Consider the following 23832-nt stretch of genomic DNA (forward strand, 5'->3'; position numbering starts at 1 on the left):
CTTCTTTTTTAAACGACTTGTTTTGTTATTTATCATGTGCATGTGTATGTATCAGTGTGCACACAAGTATCCACATAGGCCAGAAGAGCGGGCATTGGTGTGAAGAGGCAATTGTGAGCCATCCCTAGTGGATGCTGGGAACTGGACTTGAATCCTCTGGAAGAGAAGCAAACACTCTCTCCTTTTTCACTTTATATGTCATTTCATTCCATTTCATGTATAATATAATATCATTTCGTTTTACTTCATTTCATTTCTCCTTTTTTTTTTTCTTTTTCATTTTTTCATGCAGTTGCCAGGAATTAAACTCAGGATCTCTAGAAGAGCAGAAAGTGCTCCTAACCACTGAGCCATCTCTCCAGCCTCTGGTGTAATTCTTTTTTTTTCCTTTAAATAATTTATTCAGATTACACCTCAAATGTTATCCCCTCACTTGTGCTTCCTGTTCCCACTCCCTCCTTCCCTCCCTCCCTCCCTCCCTCCCTCCCTCTCTCTTTCACTCTATTCCCCTCCCCTAGGTCTGTGACAGAAGGGGACACAGCCTATCAAGTCTCATCCTGGTAGCCTGCTTACCCTTTCTCTGAGTGCCACCAGGCTCTTAACTGCTGAGCTTCTCTCTAGCCCTGAGCTTCTCTCCAGCCTGCATGGGGTATGTGCATGGCACTGCAGGCACCCAAAGAGTCCAGAAGGATTGGGTGCCCCCTGGAACTGGCATTCCAGATTGTTTTGTGCTGGAAACTGAACTGGGGTCCTCTTTTAAGAGCAATGCAAGTTCCTAACCGCTGAGCCATCTCTCCAGCCCCATGTTTGTTTCTTGATGTTATCCTTATGCTGATTTCTAAAGATGAATCTTTTTGCTTAATGTTACTCGTTTCTGATCTGCTATTTAAGCCAGTTTACTGAGTTTGTCATCCAGTATTTACATTTTTTATTTTTGAATGTTCTTTCTTCTTCATTCTGTTTAGTTTTGAAGGTCTCTGTCTGTCTTTTGTTTCCTGGAGGGTACTTTGGTTCACATGTTATTTTTGACACTTCTGCAGTCGGCTGATCCCCGCTGGCACCCGCTCATGGCATCTCGCTCCTCATGTGTATTGCTATTTTTTGATTGTGAACTCATGCTCGCTGGAACTTTATCTGAGAATTCTTTGAGGCCTGGATGGAAGTTGCATTCTTCCAGAGAGGATGCGTGTTTACTTTTACCAGAAGCCTGGAGACACTACAAACCCAGATTCACTTAAAACCAAATGCTCAGCCGTGGCTTTTCGCGTCCCGTAGTCAGTATGCATTTGGCTCCTCACTTCTCCAGATTTTTCCTTTTTCTTTATGCCCCTCATCATTTCCAGAGTGAGTCCAGGGTTTAAAGATGCCTGTCACTGTGATGTTCCTGCCGGGAAGATTTCTCTGGTTCTCTAGTTTGTCCATTATTTGGAAATCAAAATCTGTTTCAATTCATCAGTCTGACAGCCCTGTTTCCATCAGGCAGGTTATATCTCCTTCAGGACCCAGAGCTCTGATTTCCTGTCTGTGGTATCTTCTCCAGTCTTCCTATGAACACGAACAAAGCCATTTGTTCTCTTCTGTTTTGGACTCGGCCCTTTGGCGTGGGCAAACATTTTTCTCAGTCCTCAGACCATTCCCTTCTTTTGGCTCTCAATGCCATCTTCTTGTCCTTCCCTCAGCCTTACAGGGCAAAGTTCTCGCTTGCCAGGCACTGCGAGCTAAGGAAAATCTGTCCATGAATGCGCAGACCCCTTTGTTAAAAAAAAGTCACCTCAGATCGAAGAAGGATGGAGGCAATTTAGAGTTGCTAGACTCTTACTTTGCCAGTTGGGAATGTAATAGGGTGGGAGAAATGAGGAGGAACCCAGAACCGCAGGCGCCTACCTACCATGGGCTTTTCTGTGAGCACTGTGTTTGCTATGGCAGCCCAGTATTATCTAAGAAAGTTAGAGCCACAGTCCTTGCTAATGATCTCCTGTGTAAGTCTCCTACGGCAAGCATGCCCTGCAGTGTTGGTTGCGTAGATCCTAAAGTCTGTGGTGCCTCCTCGCCCGTTCAAGCATCCCCACACAGCATGCCAGCTTGCATTTGCAGTGACAGCTATGGCTGCCTGGATCAGGAGACCCTGGACACTGGTCCAGCTCATGGCCTCCCTGCAGAGAGGCAACTTGTGCTTGGAAGTGGGTAAGAATTTTAATGGTAGCTGACCAAGAATGACAGACGCATCTATCTTCAAAAGTGGGGACAGCTTTATTGCTTGGAGCCTCGCTTCCCTGGGGGTGCTTGCATAAACAGGATCAGTATTCAAGGCTGACTTCTTTTCCCCTGTCTCCAGGATAGCTCACTCTTCTTTCATTTCCTATCCCTAGATTTTTTTTTTTCTCTTAGGAGACTGTATGAGAGGACGTTTTTTCCTATAGAGGTGGGTGTTGCCGCACTTTGTCCTGACCTAGCACTCGTTTACATCAAGGTTACTTTCTCCAAGGACAGCCTTAGTCCTCTCAATTCCAGGTTTGGAGAGAACGCATTACTGTGCTGCATGAGTCCTGACAGCATTTTATCCCAAGACTTTGAAGTAGATGTTTTCTGACCAAAGCAATCAGTTACGGGGTGTCGCTCACGAGTGAGAAGCATTTCCAGAGGCCGTTTGTCTCTGAGCTGCAAGTTATGAGGCTGTGCTTCTGACCTTGAGAGCTAACTTTAACCATGTTCATTGTGTGCGTGCATGTGTGCGTGTGTGCATGTGTGTGTGTGCACACGTGCGCACATAGATGTCATATGGAGGCCATGTGTCCAAGTCAGACACTTTCTCTACCACTCCTCTTTTTTGAGACAGAATCTCTCTCTGAGCCCGAAGCTTGCCTGGCCAGCCAGCAAGCTGCAGAGATCCTTCTGTCTCCACCATCACTAGGGTTACAGGCATCCTGCTTCTTGCAGGGTTCTAGGGGATTGAACTCAGATCCTCGTGCTTGTAAGACAAGCACTTTACCCACTGGCCATCTCCTCAGCCCCCACAGCCATAGTTTTTTTTTTTTTTTCCTTATTCCTGTATCTATTAACTTAGAAAGATTGATGTTGGCTTCCTAAGGACATGTACTCATGGTATTGGAGATGTTAGAATCATGACAGATGTTGCAGACTCTCCTGCCATTAGCTATATCCCTTTTGTCCATGGTGTGGGTGCCGCCTGGTCTCCTTGACTCCCATGAGTTCTGTTTAGGTGTTTGACGCCTGTCCTTGGTGTCATTTGGCTCTTCCTCATGACTCATTCTCTCATTTTCTTTTCCTGAACAAATACAAATCGCCCATCAAATGACAAGTGAAGGCATGGGGTGGGGTGGGGTGGGGGCGAGGGGAGGGAAGTCAGAGCTGCAATCTGTTAGCTATTTGGAGTAATTGGTTATTTGCTGTGTGTGCGGCTTGGGAAGCCCGGCACATACTTTACGGTCTCTCCTGTTACGGGGGCTGGAGTCACCCGCCGATATTGGATCCTGGTTGCTGGAGCCCTTGGCTCGGGGCGCCTTTCCCCTGCTTGGCATTCCTGTGGTCTCCTCGGGGGGCGCACCCCTCCTCCCTCGGTGCACACTGCAGGGGGGACAGCCTGGGGTGAAACGTCTGGCAAACTCTAGGCCCCCATCAAGGAGGAGGCAACCCTAGCTCCTTCCAGCCAGCCCTCATTGTTTCTGCCCTCCCTGGGCTACCACCCTCCTCCCCAAGGGGTTTTTCTCCTGGCACGAGAGACTTGCTTGTCCCTCCATAGAAAAACGTTCTTCTCTTTCTTAGATGGATGGCCATGGCTTTCTCTGACAGCCTTACTGGCCAGGAGGCTTACACCAGCATTTAGCATAATCCTTCCTGGTCCTGCTTATGGTCTACTCCCTAGCCTGGGAGCTTGGACCTTTGCAGCCCTCTGTGCCGAGAGCACAAGGCAAGGCTCCTTTGGGGACTCTCGGTGAAGTGCCATCTCTCACCGCTTGTCTTTGACACAGCTCTACAGGAGCGGAGGCACGGGAAGTCAGAACCGAGGAACAAGTTCACAAAGATTTGAAAAGTTAACGTGATTTTGCGTATGAAAATGCACACGGTAACTAGAAAGTGGGTTGACTTTGGCACAGAGTGAGCTCCCCCCAAATCCCTTTTAAATTGAATTTAAGATAGCTAATATTAGTGTCTGTAGTTTGATGGATGCTTCTGCAGCCCTGGGAAGGCCTTCAAAAATAGTTTTTCTCTTAAGTAGATTGCTGAAACTCTTGTTAAGCAAAACTGTACCCATAAGCAGAACGAAGGTTAGGTAAGCTCCCACAATCCCCCAGGCCCTTCTGGAACCATCGCGGATTCCAAATTAGAGATATTGCATTGCTTTCTTCATAGGATTGAAGGATTGGAGCCTTCTTTCTCTCAGCCCACCGGGTAGATTCCATTCTCTCAGGCACCCTGCAAGATACCCTCAGGGAGCCAAGCTGTAGGCCAAATGCTCAACTTAGTCTTCTGGGTCTGGAAATGGCTAGCAGCCCGGTTCCCTCAGGCCCCTCAGCAGTGTGTCCAGAAACCTCAGTGTCCTCAGGCCCTTCATGCACGTGGCCAGAAGGCCAGCTTCTCCCAGGTCCCCCACCCCATGTGGCCAGCAGCCAGGTTCCTTCTGACCCCTCACCTCTGTGGCCAGCACCCTTGATTTCCTCAAGCTCCTCATTCATATGGCCTCCTCATCCATAAGGGTCCCAGGAAGGCCCCTCACACATGTGGGGCGTGTGTCTCAAAATAAAAATTAAGCTAAATGATGGGGAGAGGGTATATAGTAAGCCTGGATTCACTATTGGGCCTTATTTATAAGCTCAGCAAGTCCAGTTCCCTGTAATCTCTTATGGTTATGACCAGAAAACCTGGGTTCCCCAAAGACTCCTTGCTCACGTGGGACCCTGTTTATGAGAGACTGGCCGATGATCAGACCCTGTCTTTGCTAAAGCTCATGGGCACATATTCACTGGGCCTTGGGAAGCAATCCAGCACTTGAGTTAAAGACCTTTCTCTCCTCTCTACTGGTCCAGCTGGAGGCAGGACGCATGGCACAGAGATCCTTCTACTATCCAGGGAGTGTCAACAAGGCTGGAAACCCAGCATTTTACTTGTGGAATGATTGACATTTGCTGTGAGTGTGTAGATTCTTCTGCGTCACTGGTAGTGGGATGTGTGGTTTGGGGGCGGTATTGAGTGGTTTGGTGTCCACGGGGTGAGGTAGGTTTTAAGTCATGTCTGGGCTGTCAGTCTGAGGACATGTATGTTACCTGCATGTTTGTGCTTGAGCGTCAGGAGCAAATTGCCCTCAGCTTTGTAGACCTCAGGAGATAAATTGATGTCCTGTGACATCATTTGAGCAACGAAGATGTCATACCCGAGTTAGCAAAAATTGGTTCTCAACACTGAGGGTGTTGGTACTCTCAGTAGGAACAGTTACCATGGTAACCAACATCAGGCTCACAATAGTTCTCAGACACCAACACAGAGCGTCACAATTCCTTGTTGTCCAGTTGACTGGAAACCATTTCTCTAAGGAAGGAATAGCTTTCTGTGTAAGCTTAGATTTCGCTTAAGCTCACACACGGCAGCCCATCGCTTCACTTAGCAGAGGGCATGTGCTTCTGTACAGTGGCCTCCAGCCTAACTCTATAACCTTGGTGGTTATAGACGATCAGCTTGGCCAGTAGATTGGTCTCTTTGATTCAAGCGAATGTCCTGGGGGAGAGAAGCTCTGTCCACGAGCTGCAGCAGGAGGCACAAACTGTCATCCCAGCCACTTGGGAGGTTGAGATATTAGGATCAATAGTCCCAGACTGACCTGGGAAACTTAGTGAGACCCTGTCTAAAAATAAAAATAAGCTGAAAGTGGTGGTGGTGGTGGAGTGTTCATTAATAGCACACTTGCTTAGCATATGCAAGGCTCTGGGTTCTATCCCCAGTATGGGGGGGGGTTTCTCTTCTGACCCCCAGGTCCCACTTCCTGACCTTACAAGAAGAGTTAGAATTTTTGCTGCCAGTTTTGCTTTCCATGGTCATGACAGGCAGTAGGCACCGGGGTGGTGATGGGGAGTACATGTTTGGACCACGCCATGCTGACTCAGGTCTTAGAGGATTAGGATGGTTGTCAGACTGACTGTCTTCGTTGCTTGGCTCTGTTTGCTCAAGAACTGGAGGTTGGCGATTAGTTCAAACCTGTGGGGCTTTAGTCCATGCCTTGATAAACTGACTTTTTTGGTTGGTGGAGAGATGATTGGCTTTGAACCTTGGGTACAGGATGAGAGTGGCAGTGGTCAGACTTCTGGTTCAAGCTTCAGATGACACTTTAGGAACCAGTCCGTTGTGTTTCTTCCTCTTCTTTGTCATGATCCAAGGTTGATGTTCAGCTGTTCCCAGGTGAGGTCAAGGACACACCTGGCATTGGAGGCCACGGGACTGGCTCCATTCCTTTGGAGGGGGGGGGTGCATTTCTGTCAGTATCAGACACTCAGATGCCGGGGGACACTTGGCTGAGACCTTGAAGGCTCCCCTCAAGGCTGTTCCAACTTAGTCTGGGCCTTCCTTGGCAGGTTAAGGGAGAAGTAAACTTGAGGTGACTCCATCAGAAGCCAGGCTGGGGTAATGGCAGCAATGATAGTTTCAAGCCATATCCATGAGTGTGTGTTAAAAATATCACTTTATTTTCTGTAAGTCAACTTAATCTCCCTTTTGAGCTCTCATTTTTTCCTAATGGTAGAAAATCCCTGGTAATCTTAGGCATTTTAGGTTTAAACTTAGTCACTTTGGGCTTACTTTTCCCCTCCACACCCCAGAGGGAGGGGGAGGTTGGTGGTGGCAGCTGCATTTTGGTTTAGACTTTCTTGATGTTGTTATTTCTCCAGGGAGGGCAGTCTGGTTCCCAGTACAAGTCCACCCTGGCATCTCTGAGCTGTGACTTCAGGACACATGGATCAGATTGAGTTTGCTGACATCCACTCTTAGCCTCACAATCTGGTCAGGTCTCCTGGTTCCCTCACTCTCTTCTCTCTCTCTCCTTCTCCCTCTCTTTCTCCTTCTTTGCCCTTCCCTCCCACCCTCCCTCCCTCTTGTCCTGACCTGCAGGCTTAGCTGTGGAGTGTGTAACACTTTAATGTCCCATGCCACTCTGAGGTCTACAGGAAGTGCCAAAGACTCTTTCTTTGATTATATTTGTGCCTTGGCACAGTTCCTATGGAGATGTCTGGCTAGCTATATGTTACCAAATTCTGCAGTTCATGGAGGAGGAATCCAGAAAAAGTTTGGATGGTTTGTCGGAAGCCACCACACCTCCCTTGTTCTTGCTTCTGTGTCCACATCTTCTTATTTGATGGAGAAGAGCAGGATGAACAAAATGTTACCTTAAACCCACTGTTACTGTTTGTTTGTTTTGAGATAGGTCTCATAGATCCCAGACTGGCCTCAGATTCACGAGGGAACTGAGGATAACCTTGAACTCCTGGTCCTCCTTCCTTGGCCTCCCATCTGCTGGGATTACAGGTGTGCACCACCATACCTGGTTTGTGCAGTGCTGGGGATGCAACCTAAAACTTTCAAAGTCACAAGTGCTATATCACCAGAGCCATGTCCTCAGCCCCTTAAATTCGTCATTTGATGACACATGGTCTATTCTTGGGTACTCGAAACCTACGATAGCGACTCATTTCCCCTCCTCTGACGTCACATACCTGTCAAGTATTTCCTGAGATGCCAGCTATTACCAAGAGCTGATCTAAGGGTTGAGACTGGCCCTGTGATCAGAGGTAATGGGACTGTGGTACTCTGGCCCCATTGAAGGAGACACCCAACAATAAAGACCTAAGTGAGCTCTAGTTAATGTCTGGTGGGGATCTCTGCTGTGCAGACAAAGTGAGGGTTGAGGAAGGAAGGTAGACGTTGCCGGGAGGGAAGCTGTAGCTTGAAACACAGACAACAGGAGAGACAGGTTGAGAGTTCATTGGAGGCAAGCTCGAAGGGGAAGGGAGTGGTCATGGATGCAAGTTGCAGAACACAGTCCTTTGAACCAAACAGATGCCATCTTTATCAGGACAGCTTTGCCCACTCTCAAGAGGCCATAGGGAGTGGGCTGTTGACTGTTGACACTTCCTCATTGAAGGAGGAGGCACAGAGGGTCACTAGACCCTCACTTGTAAGTGAGGCTACTCCCGTCAGCCATTTGGATGCAATTCTGCCCTAATTACACAGTCACTGGGAGCTTGGGAGGTGCTAGAGTATATAGTTTGATGAGGTTAGTTGAAGGGGCCATGTGGTTATGAGGAAGCCATCATCCATCCTAGGTGAAGACTCCCCAGTGCGGCAGCTTTGAGGTCACCCATGCTTCTGGCAATAATCTCTCACTGGTGGTCTGTGAGCAATCCCAGTAAGCTTACGGGTTCCCCATGGGGAGCTTCGGTGGAAACACGCTTTGGTTTGTAGTTGGAGTCATATGAGGAGGCTATAGGCGTCATTGATTCCTCCCCTCAGGAGACCCTTCAAGAGAAAGACAAGAGAGTGCCGAACAAGCCTGGGACCAGGAAGGGTAGTATGGCTGGACGAGGGTGAGCTGGCAGGAGGGCAGAGGATGGGAGCTGAGAGAGCTGTAGGCTCTGACACTGAGTCTTGTGAGGTTCTCGTAAAGGCTTTAGCTTATTTAGCTTTTGTGACAAGACACCAGAAGGCTTTACACTGAGGGGGCTAGGCTCCATTTACAGATTATAGGGTTGTGGTAATAAGAGTGGATTTAGAGACAAGGTAGCAAAAGGAGAGAGATGGGAGGCCAGTTGAGACCAATGTGAGAGGACAGGACAGGGCTGGACCAGAGTAGCAGAGACAGGGTCAGGGTGGGGAATGGCGGATTCCAAATACGCTCTGGAGCTGGGTGTGAGAGATGCTGAGGGCTATCTGTGGGTATGAGGAGAGGAGTCTAAAGCTGGTCTGAGCACCTGGAAGGAGGGGCTGCCAGTTCCTTTATGGGAGGAAGGCTACAGTAGGAGCCAGCTGCCAGCTGATAACTGGACACGGCAGGGCGTTAAAGAGGCTCATTAGGCGTGCAATGACAGGCATACACAAGGGAGCAGGAGTTTGGAGGAGTCTTAGGCTGTCTATCATGAGACCCACCAATGTCCATTTTATTTAAAGATGTGGGACTGGAGGAGAGCTCTAAGAGAGAGTGTTTGTAGAAAGGAAGGGGTTAATGAGGGATCAACAGTAAAGCTGAGAATGGGAGGAGGACACTAGGATGCTCTGGACAGGCAAGGAGACGTGCACCAGGGACAGAGGACATTGACTTCTGGGTGCTGCTCCATTAGATTTATGAACGTGTAAGTCCTTGGTGACCTTATAAGCATGTTTGGGTGGACTAGGGAGAAGGACAAGAATTATAGACAAAGCTGGAGGTGCAGCTCGGTGGGTAGAGCACCAGCCTCGCATGCTCAGAGCCCTGAGTTCTATTCCAGGTGCTCTATCAACTAGGCGCCATGTCACACGTATGTGATCATGGCACTTGGAAGGTAGAGGCAGGAGGATCAGGTTATCTTCTGTCACATAGCAAGTTAAAGAGTGGCCTGCTGGACGTGGGACTCTGCCACAAAACAACAACAGCAACAACAGCAATAGATGGTCTTGCTGTGCATAGCAGCACATTTCTTTAATCCCAGCACCGGGGAGGCAGAGGCAGGCAGATCTCTATGAGTTCGAGGCCAGCCTGATCTATATGGCAAGTTCAAGTACAGCCAGGACTACACTGAGTGGTCCTGCCTCAAACAAAACAAAATAAATGAAAAAAAAAAGTTGATCTTAAGAAAGCTTCAGACACTGTTTAGTGCTCAACTACTTGTCAATTAAAAGCAAAATATACACTTTATTTTCTTAAAAGTTAGTGCATGTGTGTTTTAGAGACGGCGAGGGGGGACAGGACATATGTGGAGATCAAAGGACAACTTTTGTAGTTATTTCTTGCCTTCCACCTTGCTGAATCAGGATCTCTCATTTCTGACTCACTGTGAACTCTAGGCTAGCTGGCCCGTGAGCATCTGGCATCATTCTGTCTGATTCCCATCTCTCCATGGGACTGCAGGGTTTGCAGATGCCCACCACTATACCTGCCTTTCATGCAGTTCCAGGAATTGAACTTGGGTAGTTAGGCTTGTGCAGCAAGCACCTATAGGCACTGAGCTGCCTCTCAGACCCCATGCCACCTCAGTTCTTGCTTGCTTAGGATATGTCCTTGAGATGCCTACTTTGTCTTTAGCGTGAGTGGGCTTCTAAGCTTGTGTTTGCTCATTTGTCCCTTTTTTCTAACAGTTTTGTTGAGATATCTGTGTCAACACAAGACCGTCTTTATTTATTTATTTTATTTTTTGGTTCTCTCAGTGATTATTTTTTTTTAATTTATTTATTATTAATTCATTCATATTACCTCTCAATTGTTATTCTATCCCTTCTATCCGCCCATTCCTCCCTCCCTCCTACTTTCACCCTATTTCCCTTTGACTATGACTGTGACTGAGGGGGGCCTCCTTCCCCTGTATATGCTCATAGGGTATAAAGTCTCTTCTTGGAAGCCTGCTATTCTTCCCCTGAGTGCCACCGGCCTCCCCATCCAGGGGACGTGGTCAAATATGGGGCACCAGAGTTCATGTGAAAGTCAATCCCCACTCTCCACTCATCTGTAGAGAATGACCTGTCCCTTGGCTAGATCTGGGTAGGGGTTCAATGTTTACTGCACATATTGACAAGACCATCTTTAAAGTGTACCCACCCTTGTATTAAGAGTTGTACAGGCATCCCCACAATCCATTTTAGAATTCTTTTCTCGTTGCAGGAAAGACACCAGCTCCCTGTAGCCTTCTACCATCTCCAGTTCTGTGAGCCATTTCTCTGCTTTGGGTCTCATTTCATCTAAATGCGATCATGCAATAGGTGGTCTTTTGTGATTTACTTATTGGCTTAGTATATTTTCAGAAAATGGACTTTTAGGTCACGCCCTCCTGATGGCCATTGTGAAAAAGGCTGCTTTGAGCTTTCAAGTCCATGCTTTGTATCATGTCCATTTCTCTAGGATGTGTACCAGGAGCAGAATGGGGGTCACACGGAACGCACTGCTTGCCACTTTTCAGAGTGGCTGGGGTGTTCCACAGTGTCCGTCCGCCATGTTTTATGCACCCGCCAGCTTCTCGCATCCCCACTGATGCTGTGTTCCCTGAATCTGAGGACGGCCATCCTTGTGTGTCACCTACTTCTCATTGTGGTTTTTGCTTTGTATTTCTCTGATGACAAGGTGGACAGAGACCATGTTTTTATGTCTGACTGGCTGTTGTGTGTTTTCCCTGGAGGAATGTGGTCTTAGGGCCATTGCCCACTCCTAAAGACTTACTCTATTGTGTTACTTACACATCTCTGTGTGAGTTTATGTGCACCGTGTGCACGTGGGAGTCTTTGGAGATCAGAAGGCCCTGGATTCGTCCCCTGGAACTGGAGTTATAGGTGGTTCCGAGGAGCCATGTGCGTGCTGGGGTGTGAACCGGAGCCTGCAGGAACAATGAGCGTCTTTAGCTGCCGAGCTATCCCTCAGACCTCTCCGCCCACTTTTAGGTTGTATTTGAACAATTCATTGAGTTGTGTGGGTTCGCTACACATTCTAGGTACAGTTTCTTATCATATGTATGATTTGCAAATAATTTTCTCCCATTTTTGCCAATTGTTCTCATCCCCTTTCTTGGTAGTGTCTTTTGAAGCAAGCTCCTAGTCGTCACTTATTAATGACAGTGTGTGTGTGGGGGGGGGCAGGGAAATGGCTCAGCGGGTGAAGCATCTGCTGCACAGGCCTGGGGGAACTGAGTTTGATCCCTGTAACCCAGGCAACTAGGGGTGGAAGGATAGACCCAACTCAACAGTGTTGTCTTGAGATCTATGGCATATACCGCTCCTCCCCCACCTCTCTCTCTGTCTCTCTGTCTCTCTCTCTCTGTCTCTGTCTCTCTCTCTCTCTCTCACACACACAGAGTAATAAATAATCATTTAAAAGCCTCAAAAGCCAGTTTTTAAAAAGTCATGCAAAGAATACCTCTAAACAACAACAACAACAAATCAAAATTATTTGTGTGGTCCATAAAAAGCACATAAATAAAAATACTTAAAGTCTGTTCGTTTAGAAGCAACAGCTTTGAATATTTTGAGTTTAGTCTTTATACTAAAACAAGGCCATATAATTCATGTTTTATTTTATTATTTAGAAAGATGCACTACTTGTTTTTATTTTATGTGTATGAGTATTTGCCTGTTTGCAGTGCCCGAGGAGGCCAGAAGAGGGCGTCGGATACCCTGGACCTAGAGTTACAAGTGGTTGTAAGCCAGCACTAGGTGGTGGGAAAGAAACTTGAGCCATCTTTATGAGCAGCTCTTAACCCTTGAGCCATCGCTCCACCGCCTCAGACTACCTTCTTCTTCTTTTTTTTTCCCCCTTGAGCCAGTGCCCCATGTAGCCCAGGCTGACATCACACTGCTGGAAGTGCTTCTGTCTCGGCCTCTAGAATGCTGGAATCATAGGTGTGCCCTGGCTTACCTGGCCCAGGAGTCTTAGCCATCTCTAGTGAGCCATTCTCACTTCCTAGAATGACTCAGCTAGAACTCACCAGGTCTGTCGCTGCAACCTGTTCGCTCAGAATCTTTATATTCAGGAATGAGAGCTATTTGTATTTCCCTTCCCTCCTCTGTATTTCTTTGTCAGGCATTGTTTCCTAAAATGAATGGAAAAAATTTTTTACCTTTTTCCCCTTCTATGCTATGCACCAAAGAATAATTTATCTTTAAAGGCTGGCATAACTTTCTCCCAAACAAAAACTCTCCTGGCTTGATAGCTTCCTCAGAAGGTATTTTTATTTTTATGTTTGAAACTGATTTTACTTTCAAGGCCCACATACTCTTCTTCTTTCCTGCTATTTCTGCATTGATGTTGGCATTCGTATTTTTCTAGAAAACCTCCTACTTCATTTGGATTTTCCAGGATTTTTGTCATAGACTTAGGCCTATTTTATTCTCCCCCCCCCAAATCTTTTCCACTGCCAATATGGATCTACTCTTTGAAATTAGTTTGATAAATATTTATCTCTTCTTTAGGTGGGGTTAATTATCAATTGCAATATTCCTCTTTCTGTTATGGCTCATGTCCTACAATTTTACTTTAAATTTACATTTTATGTTTTATTTACACTTTTCCTGTTTTTTGCAATTTCATAAATTATCAGGTTATTTATTTTCATCCTTTTTGAATAAAAGTGAGAGCATTTCAGGTGAAATTTTCCTGTGCACACGGGCCTGACTGCCACTCAGGTGTCTTGAATTTAGTTTTCATTTTTCTCTGACTCAGTGGGGTTATAAGAACGTGCCTTGGATTTTCATTTTATCCTTTCTTATTAACTTTAAGCTTTATCGAATGGTCAGAGAGGTGACCACCATGAGTTTATTTCTGAGGTTTTATTGAGCTTTGCTTTTGGCTTTTCCCTCCTCAGTGCTCCAAGGGTGCCAGAGCTGAAGGTATACTTCCTGTCCTCGGTGTTCACAAAGCCTGTCTCTTTGGCTGTCACTGCTGATGATATTATTACCCTCTGTCTCCTAGTCCCCCCTCACCCCGCATGTATGTTTAAAGATAGAGAAACATATAATGTCTTTTCTACAACTCGTGTGTTTCTCTGTGTGTGTGTGTGTGTGTGTGTGTGCACACAACACACTGGTTGGCTGCCTGTTTTGTCTGACTTAAGTCAAGTGGGAAAGAAACTAAGCTTTAGGAAGAGCCGAACAGCTAAACGGGGTTCCATTCTACCCACTACCTAAGTCTGTGTGCCTGTCTCTGTGTTCCTGTGTGCCCTCTGTGCGTTTTGTGTGACTACATGGATGACTTGGCATGTCTGTCTCTCTTGGATGCGACTGTGTAAACATTGTCTCCTGTGTGCTGGTCATTGTGTATGAGTTCAGTGTGTATCCGTGTGTGTCCGTGTATGTGTGTGTGTGTGTGTGTGTGTGTGTGTGTGTGTGTGTGTGTGTGTTACAGCAATTCTTTGCATTGCTCTGAGCATATGTCTTCTGGAGCATTGTAAATCCAGAAGCTCTGCTGTCCTGCACTTTAATCCACCTGACCCTGTGGTTTTTTTTTTTTTTTTTTTTTTTGTGGCTGCAGAGGGTCCTCTTGGTAAGTGACAGCTTCATGCTGACCCTCATTCTCTGCTCTCTGGGGTACCTCCTGGGGGTGCTAGGACCACACCTCCAGGATGGACGGGAACTCTGGGTGCCTGTGCCATCCTCACTGCATGCTTGGTCCCTTGGCCTGGTTCATTCAAAAGTGGGAACTTAAAGGGTTTGGCTTAGAGGAAAACTAAGCTTTGTTAAGCTTTGACAGATACTCATTTCACTACATAGGCTGGTGTAGCTGCTGGGAAATGTCTAACTCGGCCCTTCAGTCATGGTTCCAGAATGTTCTCTATAGACATCTCGTTCTTAGCCCTTCTCACTAGGCTGGCTGGGTTTCAGTGGTATGGGTAGGCCCCAGCCTGAGAGCCTTGCTTTGGGTAGGTTTCTGGGGCAGACCCTTCAGGGTGTTTGCTAATTCTCTAAGAGAGAGGCACAACCTGAGGCACAGCTGGGGAAGAGCAGAGCTGGAAGGTGCAGAAGGAAGTTTGTGGGGCCGGCAGTGGACCCCTTCCAGATAACATGACTGATGAACGACAGAAAGGACACAGTTGTCACAGCTTCCTGTCTGCTCACCCAGCTCCCCGCACTTAATAATCATGAATAAAGTCATTTGGTGAATGCTTGCTGATCTTTGGGGACTCTGCTTTGATTCCTCCTTGACAAGTCTGGGTCCCAGTGCATACAGCAGAGCCGTGGGCTGGATTTTGAACTTCCCTGGCTTTACCTTACCATGCTTTTAGACAATGCACTCTTGACATCTTCCGTGCAGAGAGCTGCACATCCTGGGACCTCAGCCAGTTTGCCCCTGGGATGCCACTGTGGTTATGCCTGCCTCATAAGGCCTGAGTAGGGAACTGGGAGTTGGGGGTGGAGCACGTCCTGAGCCTCTGGTGCTTAGTGCCATCCAGGTGTTACAAGCTTCCTAGTCTGCATGTTCCTTTGCCCCAGAGAGGCAGAGGTCTCTGGCTCCCTGTTTTCCATGCCCCCTATTTTTTGTTTGTTTGTTTGTTCGTTTGCATTGTTTTTTCTTTTGTTTTTGTTTTGTTTTTTTGCTGTTTTGTTTTGTTTGTTTTTTGAGACAAGCTTTCTCTATGTAACAGCCTTTGTTGTCCTGGAACTCCCTCCCTAATCTTAATTACTTGCAGGCAAGCCTTGGGATCCAGGTCAGCCTAAAGACTCAAGATTTCAGAAAAACCCCATTCAGACGGTCTTGCTTGACAGGTGGTCTCCTAAACCTTCCCTTTGTTTCTCTTTGCTCAGGAGGAGGAGTTCATTGACTGGTGGAGCAAATTCTTCGCTTCTGTCGGGGAGAGGGAGAAGTGTGGCTCCTACCTGGAGAAGGACTTTGACACCCTGAAGGTAAGACCTCTCTTCAGAATGCATCCCTGAGTCGAACAGGTGTTAGGTGCAGGGATGAGCAGTGAGGGTTCAGTGGGGGACCAGAGAAGTCTTCACGAGTCTGAATCAAAGGTCGGTCTAACGGTCGGCCACCCCACTTTAGAGCATGGACTTGGAACAAGAGATCACTGTGGGCAATGGTAAGCAAGAAGGTATCTGTGGTAGAGTGTTGCCAACACTGAAGTCTTGGTGGTGGGAGGAGCTCTACAGAGCGCAGGCCTGCACTTGTGAGGACCTGGGTTCAATCCCTCATTGCAAGGGATGAAAGAGAGCTAGAAGAGACCAGCAAGATGGCTCACACCAAGGCCGACAGCCCACGTGTGAGTGCCTGAGCCCGCCTGATAGAAGTCCATGTGTGTGTAGAGCAACAGTTGGTGAGTATGTGTGTACACACACACACACACACACACACACACACACACACACACACACACACGCACGCACACATCATGCATGCATGCACACTCCCTCAATCAACCAATCTGAAAACACCGAAAGAGAAGAAAATGTTGAAATATTTATAGATGAAATAATGTTTAGGGTTCATTTAAAATGCTTTTTCAAGCCTGGTGTGGTGTCTTGCGTCTTTAATCCCAGCACTCAGGAGGCAGAGGCAGGGCGATCTCTGTGAGTCAAGGCCAGCCTGGTCTACAAAGGGAGTCCAGGACAGCCAAGGCTACACAGAGAAATGCTACCTTGAAAGAAAAAACAAAACAAATAAAAAGTACAATAAAATAAAATGCCTTTTCAGCATTTTGTCCCCCTAAAGAAAAAAAGAAAGTAAGGATGCCCCTTCCACAGAGCTTCAAAGCAAAGACTTGCTGAAACTGTGAATCACTGATGTTTCTAACCATGGTGGGTGCTGAGAGGTTTGCAGTGTCCTTCTCTTGCTTTTGGGGGCTTTTGGAAAACTGTTCTGCAGTAGGAAATCTGAGATCAAATGTGAAATCCGACTGAGAATATACCTCAGACCTCCAACCTTTGATCCTTAGAATAGAGACAGAAATTACCTATCAAGTATAGTTAAGATGCTAAACTTTGTTTCTGTGGGGGAGAAAAAAATCAAAACCAAAAGAGAGAGATGTGTCCTCCAATTTCATGTATTTTGAGAAAAATTTACAAATATAATTATGCTTTTTGTAGGCAGACTAGTTTTTATAAAGATAACCAAAGATGATTCAAAAATTGTTTCCCAAGTTGTTATATGGTCCCCATTGTAGGGTGGCCAGCTACATCCAAATGTCAGATATAATATGTGATTTTTAATGTTAAGTATGCCTTAAATATGGCAAGGGGATATGCTTACCTTAAAATTATTTCTTCTTTATCTGAGACTTGAGTACAATCAGATGACTTATATTGTCTCTTCTGGACTCTAAGCGAGGGTGCATTTATACTCCATGGAGTTTTCATGGCTAGGAGAGCAAGCACAGGACACATCTAGGCGATGGAGTACTGTCAGGGGCTGGATTAGGGAAAGTTTCAGCTAGTTGGGGTGGTGCAGGCTGGGCCCTCTGCCTTTGGGCTCCCCTGGGTGGGGATCCTGGGGGTAGTTTCACAAAGCGGCGGTGTCCCTCATGTCCACTGGACTCTTCCTGGTGTTCTGTACCCAAAGTCCTGGCAAAGTCCTGGCAGTTAGTACTTCTGGCTTTGGGGCTGGGTGTGTGAGGCTAGGCAGACAGGCAGAACTGTTTGCACACCAGGAAGAAGGTTTGGCCACTTAAGTCTGGCATGGGGTACTGTGGCCTTGCCAAGAAATGTGACAAAGGAAGCAAGGGTGAGGATTGCTGCCAGGGTGGCTGGAGGCCCCAGCCCCTCGGTCCTCAGGAGGATGCCGGATGTGGAGCTGGCACTCGGCCCCCAGCATGACCTCTCCAAGGAGGTCTCCAACGGCTGCCAAGCAAGCAGAGGCTCTCCAAAACAAAGGCATCCAAACTATTTCTGGGGGAAAACTGGACCTGGAAGGAATGCTGGCCCTTTAATATCAATAAATGGAAGAAAACCACCACTACCAAGAAAACCAGCTTATAGTATGGCAGAGAGAGGAATACATATAGGGAGAGAGAGAGAGAGAGAGAGAGAGAGAGAGAGAGAGAGAGAGAGAGAGAGAGAGAGAGAGAGAGAATAACCCTATATTTTGCAAATCACTAGCAAAGGGGGTAAAAGCTCATGGCCTAACTAGCAAAGTAAAGAAATTAGAGTGCACAGCAAAATTGCATTAAAATCAGAAATCAGAAAACAATACAGGAAAAGTGAAGAATATATTAGTTTTTCTAGTAAACAGGAATGGACCAAATGCTCCTGCTAAGTGATAAGGACTTCTACTACGTTGTTAGACTCCTTAAAAGACACTTAAGAAAATAGAATGGCTGGGGGGGGGGGGGGACAGCCTTTCAGGAAGCAATATTTTGGTTCTATTTTGGGAGATATAATCAGGTAAGTGTAAATAAGGAGGAATCTGGAAGAATTTAAAGTAAAAAACAAAGAACCAAACAGTGGGTTTTTCTTTAATAAAAGATGTATTTCCCAAGCAAAGATCCCAGGACATTGAAATATGTAGGGCAAAAATAGGCATATATAAACTTGTATTTGATAAAGTAGCATCTCAAAATGACAGAATTAAAGTTGAAGAAGAACGTTTATTATTACTACCCTTTTGACCAAACAGACATTACATAGGAGTAAATAGAAGAACCGAAGAAAAAGCTTGGGATTTAAAAAAAGCTACTGCTAGTTAAGTTGCAGCTTAACATAATGCTAAATATGCAGCCTTGAGACAGGGAACAATAATTATTTTTTTTAAAAAAGAAGACAAAAGTAATAAAAAATAAAGAATACATTTCCTTCCCAATGCTCAGAGAACATTTACAAAACCTGATCACAAATTAGGTTAGTAGTAAGTTACCCAAGACAGAAATCAGTCAGGACATATTAAAGTGTATTCAATTGAGAAATTAATAAGTTTAAACAAAAAGTCCGTCCAGTTGGAAATTTACAAAGTATTTCATTCGGACTCCCAGTATGAACATGGCTGCATAAGTCAGCATTTTTTCCCCCCTTTCTCTTGGAAATCATTCAAACCCACAAAATCCATTTTTCAGAAAAGCTGGAAACAAATAAAAGCCACAGACTCCAAAATATAAGTAAGGGCTGCTCAAGGACAAGTGAGATTGGGCAGAGGCCACGGACATCATGAAGGATGATGGCAGCTCATGAGGACAGGGGCTCTCTCAGACTCCAGAGAAAGTGTTCTTCCAAACGGGAGAATGCTATTGCTGTTTCTCTTTACTTCCCTATATCCTGGGAATTTTCATAATAGTTTCAGGATGAAGTACTTGCAACAGGAAGCAGGAAATATTGCCCCTTCTTCCCAAAGCTGCAGGAGCTTCGAAGGCTGGTCAAGCTGAGGACAGAAGCCTAGACCTGGTTTGGTTCAGTGGAGCTGTGGAGGTGGAGCGACGTGGAGGAGCCATGTCTGTAGGAGGCCTTGCGCCTCCATGGTGAGAAGGAAGGAAACAGGCAGGCAAGGGAAAGCCAACTCACTTAGTGGTTAGTAAACGTAATTGCGTAGCATTACTTCAAAAATCCAAAGTGGAAAAAAAAAAAAAAAAAAAAGAAAGAAAGAAAGAAAGAAAAAGAAAAGAAAAGAAAGTAGAAATCAAAGTAATGAAAGAGGACACGCGCCTACCAGAACTGTTTTGCCTAGGAGCAGAGGAGAAGGAGTGCTTTGCTGTGGGCTTTTTAGAAAGGAAAGTTTGGGCTGGAGAGATGGCTCAGTGGTTAAGAGCGGCGCCTGCTCTTCCAAAGGTCCTGAGTTCAATTCCCAGCAACCACATGGTGGCTCACAACCATCTCTAATGTGATCTGATGTCCTCTTCTGGCCTGCAGGTGAACATGCAGGGAGAGCACTGTATACTTAATAATAAATAAATAAATCTTTCGAAAGGAAAGTTCAGAACGTGAAGCGTGAAAGATGGCGCCCGGGAACGGACGAGATCCATGAACTGGATGGACTCCAGTGAGAGAAGAAAGCATAATCCTGGATGGCGGACAGGGCAGAATGGCCACACAGAAAACACAGTTGGGCATAGAAGATAGAGATAATAGGCACGAGGAAAAGAAAATGGAGAGAAAAAGTTCTGAGGAGTAAAGAGAAAGTGGCAGGTGTATAAGCCAGGGACAGGAGACCAGATGCTCCTATAATCAGTCTTGGAGATGACACACCAAACAGTGAAATTAAGCAGAGAAGCAGGTAATGGTTTAATCGAATTTCACCATTGCGAAAGAACACTTGAATATATGGTATCAAAAGGTCCATTGTGAGTGAGGACAGTTGGCCCAGATTGGTCAACTTCAGACATAGTCAAGACTAGAACCCAAAGAGGAGGAAGGGATTCTTCAGGTAGCCACACCTATTGTTTTCACCACCTCCCCACCTGCCCCTATCTGGAAAATACCAAAGCCATTTAAAATAGAAAACAAATCAAGGTGGCTCCAGTTTTCCCAACTATGAAAATCCAGAGGCCCTGAAACAGCACACGTAGGATTGTCAGTGATACACGGATGATAGTGTTTTAGGGTCAGCCATGCTGCCTGCCAAGCATGCGGGCAACAGCCAGCTGGCAAAGAGGCTCAGCATCTCCCAGGTATGGATCCTGGGACCAACCAGATGGGACTTGGGAAGAGCACAGAAGAACTGCTTGTGATCATATTGTCCCCTGGAACTGAAAGGGACACGTGGGAGGATCAGGGCAACAAGACCATGGGAGTGTCTTCTTATTGAGGAAGTAGGAGGGTACCAATGACAAGAGCTAGGTGGGGAAGGAGGAGAGGTGAGGAGCACAATAAGTGCACTAACTGTCATGCTTTAGAATAAATAGCGTTGACAGATCTTTGATCGAGCTGACAAACTATGTATATAAGTAGATTCTAAGCAAACACTATCAAGGTAAGCACTGAGAAGGAGAATCTTGCCCAAAACTGGGTGATGGGGGTGAGGAAGAAGAAGGGAAGAAGAGGGGGAGGAGGAATGGGAGGAGGGGAAGGAGAAAGAGAAGAAGATGAAGAAGAAGAAAAAGAAAAAGAAGAAGAAGAGGAAGAGGAAGAAGATGAAGAAGAAAAAGAAGAAGAGGATGAAGAGGAAGAAGAAGAAAAAAGGAAGAAGAAGAGGAAAAGGAAGAAGAAAAAGAAGAAGAGGAGGAAGAAGAAGAAAAAGAAAAAAGAGGAAGAAGGGAAGAAGAAAAAAAAAAAGAAGAGGAAGAAGAGGAAGAAGAGGAAGAAGAAGGAGGAGAAGGAGAAGGAGACCCGTGATGAGTAGGGAGAACAGACCATGGAGAATTTTAGGAAAACAAATAGGAAACTAGAAATTTACATCACTATCTAAATATAAAATGTACTTAATCCTCAGACCCAAACAATCTGCCTTATCAGTACAGATAGTGCCCGTCACTCAGTACAACATTTTCCTTCCACTGCTGCCCCACCCCCTTCCTTATGTAGTCCTGGCTGGCCTGGAACTTGCTATGTAGACCATGCTGGCCTCAAACTCATAGGATCCACCTGCCTCTGCCTCCCAAGTGTTGAGATTAAAGATGTGTGCCCCGATCCCTGGAGTTATTGCCATATTAACATCAGATCTTGAAGTGACTCTAACTACAATAGAGATTCAAGGTAGACGAGCTGACCATGTTGCAAGCTGTGAAGAAAGCCTTGATGAGTTTTTAAGAAGAGCCGGGGAGGGTGTGTGTGTGTGTGTGTGTGTGTGTGTGTGTGTGTGTGTGTGTGTGTGTGTGTGTCCGGTGAGCTATGCAGGCTATCCAGATGAGTCCTGATAGGCTGTGATCATATGGTGGGAGAGGAGGCCCCCTTCTGTCACAGGTCTAGGGGGAAGGAAATTCGGTGAAAGAGGGCGGGAGGGGGGAACAGGAATATACAAGTGAGGGGATAACAATTAGGATATAATCTGAATAAATTATTTAAAAAGTAAAAAATGAAAAACAAACAAAACAACCAAAAAAGAAAAGGCGATGCCTTAGGTACCGCTTTCTGACCATAAGGCTTTAAGACTAGAAATTAGTAATAAGATTAAAAAAAAAAAAAAATCTCTGTAGCCTCCTTTACCTGGAGAATTCAAAAGAATCATGTTATTTATTTAATTATTTATTTATTACAATTTTAAAAATTAGAAGTCATGTTTTAAAACACTTTTTTCCCTGGGAGCACAGGACCTTATGTGCCCTGGGCTGTCCTCAGTGTTACCATGTAGTGATGGCTGTGAACTTCTGGTCTTCCTATAGTACCTGAGTCTGGGGGTCCAGGCATGCACCACCACACTCCCCCTCACGCTTAAAAATGTTTTTTTGTTTTTTGGTTTTTTTTTTTTTTTTTTTGGTATTTTGAGATAGGGTTTCTCTATGTAGCACTGGCTGTCCTGGATCTCATTTGGCAGACCAGGCTGGCCTCAAACTCAGAGATCCGCCTGCCTCTGCCTCCAGGGTGCTGGGATCAAAGACGTGCGCCATCACTGTCCAGCTTTAAATTTTCGTTTTTCTTTTTTTGTTTTGTTTTGTTTGTTTTTGTTTTTACTTTTTTTGAGAAGGAGAAACAAAAACAAACTGTTGAATATTAAGGAGAGAAAAATACAACCCTTTAACTTTACTTAGAGCCAAGGCAGCATTCAGAAGCCATTTTTAACCTTAAGAACTCACATTAACTGTAAGAGATTGGAAGCCAATTAGGCAGCCAAGTCTGAAATCAAATAATAAAAATAGGACAAATTATAGACTATATGAGGTTTCTGTCTCACCCTTCACACAGATTAACTTTTCATTTGTTTGTAGTCTCAATGTGTCACTTTTGTGAGTCTCAGATAACTTGAAGATTTGATTAAGCTGAAACCCTACATCCTAACAGACTAACACATGTCCTCTCCCTCCCCTCCCTCTCCCCCTTCTCTGGGGTTTTCTTTCCATCCTGTCTTTCCATTTCTCTCTCTCCTCTTTTCTTCCCTCCTCCACCCTCACAACCCTGCCTTCTGTTTGCCTTTGTTCTTCTGTTAATTATTGTTTGGAGACAGGGTCTCTCTGTAGCCTTGGGCTGTTCTGGACTCACTTTGTAGATCAGGCTGGCCTCGAACTCACAGAGATCTGCTTGTCTCTGTCTCCCTGAGTGCTGGGAACACAGGTGTGTGCCACCCTGCTGACTTCCTCTGTTGATTTTTCATCCTGTCAAAGGCACTGTTTTCTCCTCCACCTCTCCTTTCTTTGCTCACAGTGTCCTGTTTCCCTCGCCAGTTCTTCCCTTTCTTTCCTCACTCTTACTTTCTCACTCTTTTCTCACCCCTATGACAGGTCTATGACACACAGTTGGAGAATGTGCAGGCTTTTGGGGGCCTGACAGACTTTTGTAACACCTTCAAGCTCTACCGGGGCAAGACTCAGGAGGAGACAGAAGACCCGTCTGTCATTGGAGAATTTAAGGTCGGTCCCTGGCATGGTTGTGAGGGCGCAGCAATAACTGAACAGGCAAGGGGTGGTGGCAACAGTGACCATGGTGCTGCTGCTGCTGCTGTCCTTGTGGCTGATGCAGAATTGGATGGTGGTGTGGGGTGCTTTGAGGCTAGCTGGTTTCCATGGTGATGGTGCTCAGAAACAAGAGTAATGGCCCTGTTGGTTGCTGTATTACTATCAATGATGACAAAAACAAAAATCAAGTCCCCATTTCTTTTAGGGTCTCTTCAAAATTTATCCCCTCCCAGAAGATCCAGCCATCCCCGTCCCCCCGAGACAGTTCCACCAGCTGGCTGCCCAGGGTCCCCAGGAATGCTTGGTCCGTATTTACATCGTCCGAGCATTTGGCTTACAACCCAAGGACCCCAATGGCAAGGTAATGTTCTTGGAGCCCTTGATCCCCTGAGAACAGCAGCAAGCCTGGCTTGAAGAAGGCAGACAGAATTTCTGTCCCAAGAAGCCACAGTAAATCAGGACACCCAAAGACTCCTGCAGAACTGAGAGGGAGCTGAGAGATCTTTTTGAGCAACCCTAGGAGGTCAGGGAAGGCCAAAGTCTGTTTGGGCCTCTGGAAAAATGGGGGAAGTGTTGAAGGAAGGAAAAAGGACGCTTATGGGCATAGGAGCATTGGTAGGCCGGGGGAAAGTTGCACTTTAAGAGAGGCCTGGAGCATAGATGCTGGTCTGAAAGCTGACCGCTCAGTTCACAGGTAGAA

At 46.0% G+C, this 23832-nt stretch overlaps 1 protein-coding gene across 1 annotated transcript in view; it reads left to right on the forward strand.

The window, feature by feature from the left end:
• Dysf (dysferlin) overlaps positions 1 to 23832 on the forward strand; it is a 205008-nt gene that overhangs the window by 157345 nt on the left and 23831 nt on the right. Inside the window, exons 41-44 of the mRNA XM_051154820.1 lie at positions 764 to 771; positions 15472 to 15570; positions 22959 to 23087; positions 23338 to 23493. Of these exons, the coding sequence (XP_051010777.1) occupies positions 764 to 771; positions 15472 to 15570; positions 22959 to 23087; positions 23338 to 23493 (392 nt within the window). The remainder of the gene's footprint in view (positions 1 to 763; positions 772 to 15471; positions 15571 to 22958; positions 23088 to 23337; positions 23494 to 23832) is intronic.

The sequence above is a fragment of the Acomys russatus genome, chromosome 13 (assembly GCF_903995435.1).
Source record: "Acomys russatus chromosome 13, mAcoRus1.1, whole genome shotgun sequence".
In the NCBI taxonomy this organism is placed as follows: Eukaryota; Metazoa; Chordata; class Mammalia; order Rodentia; family Muridae; genus Acomys; species Acomys russatus.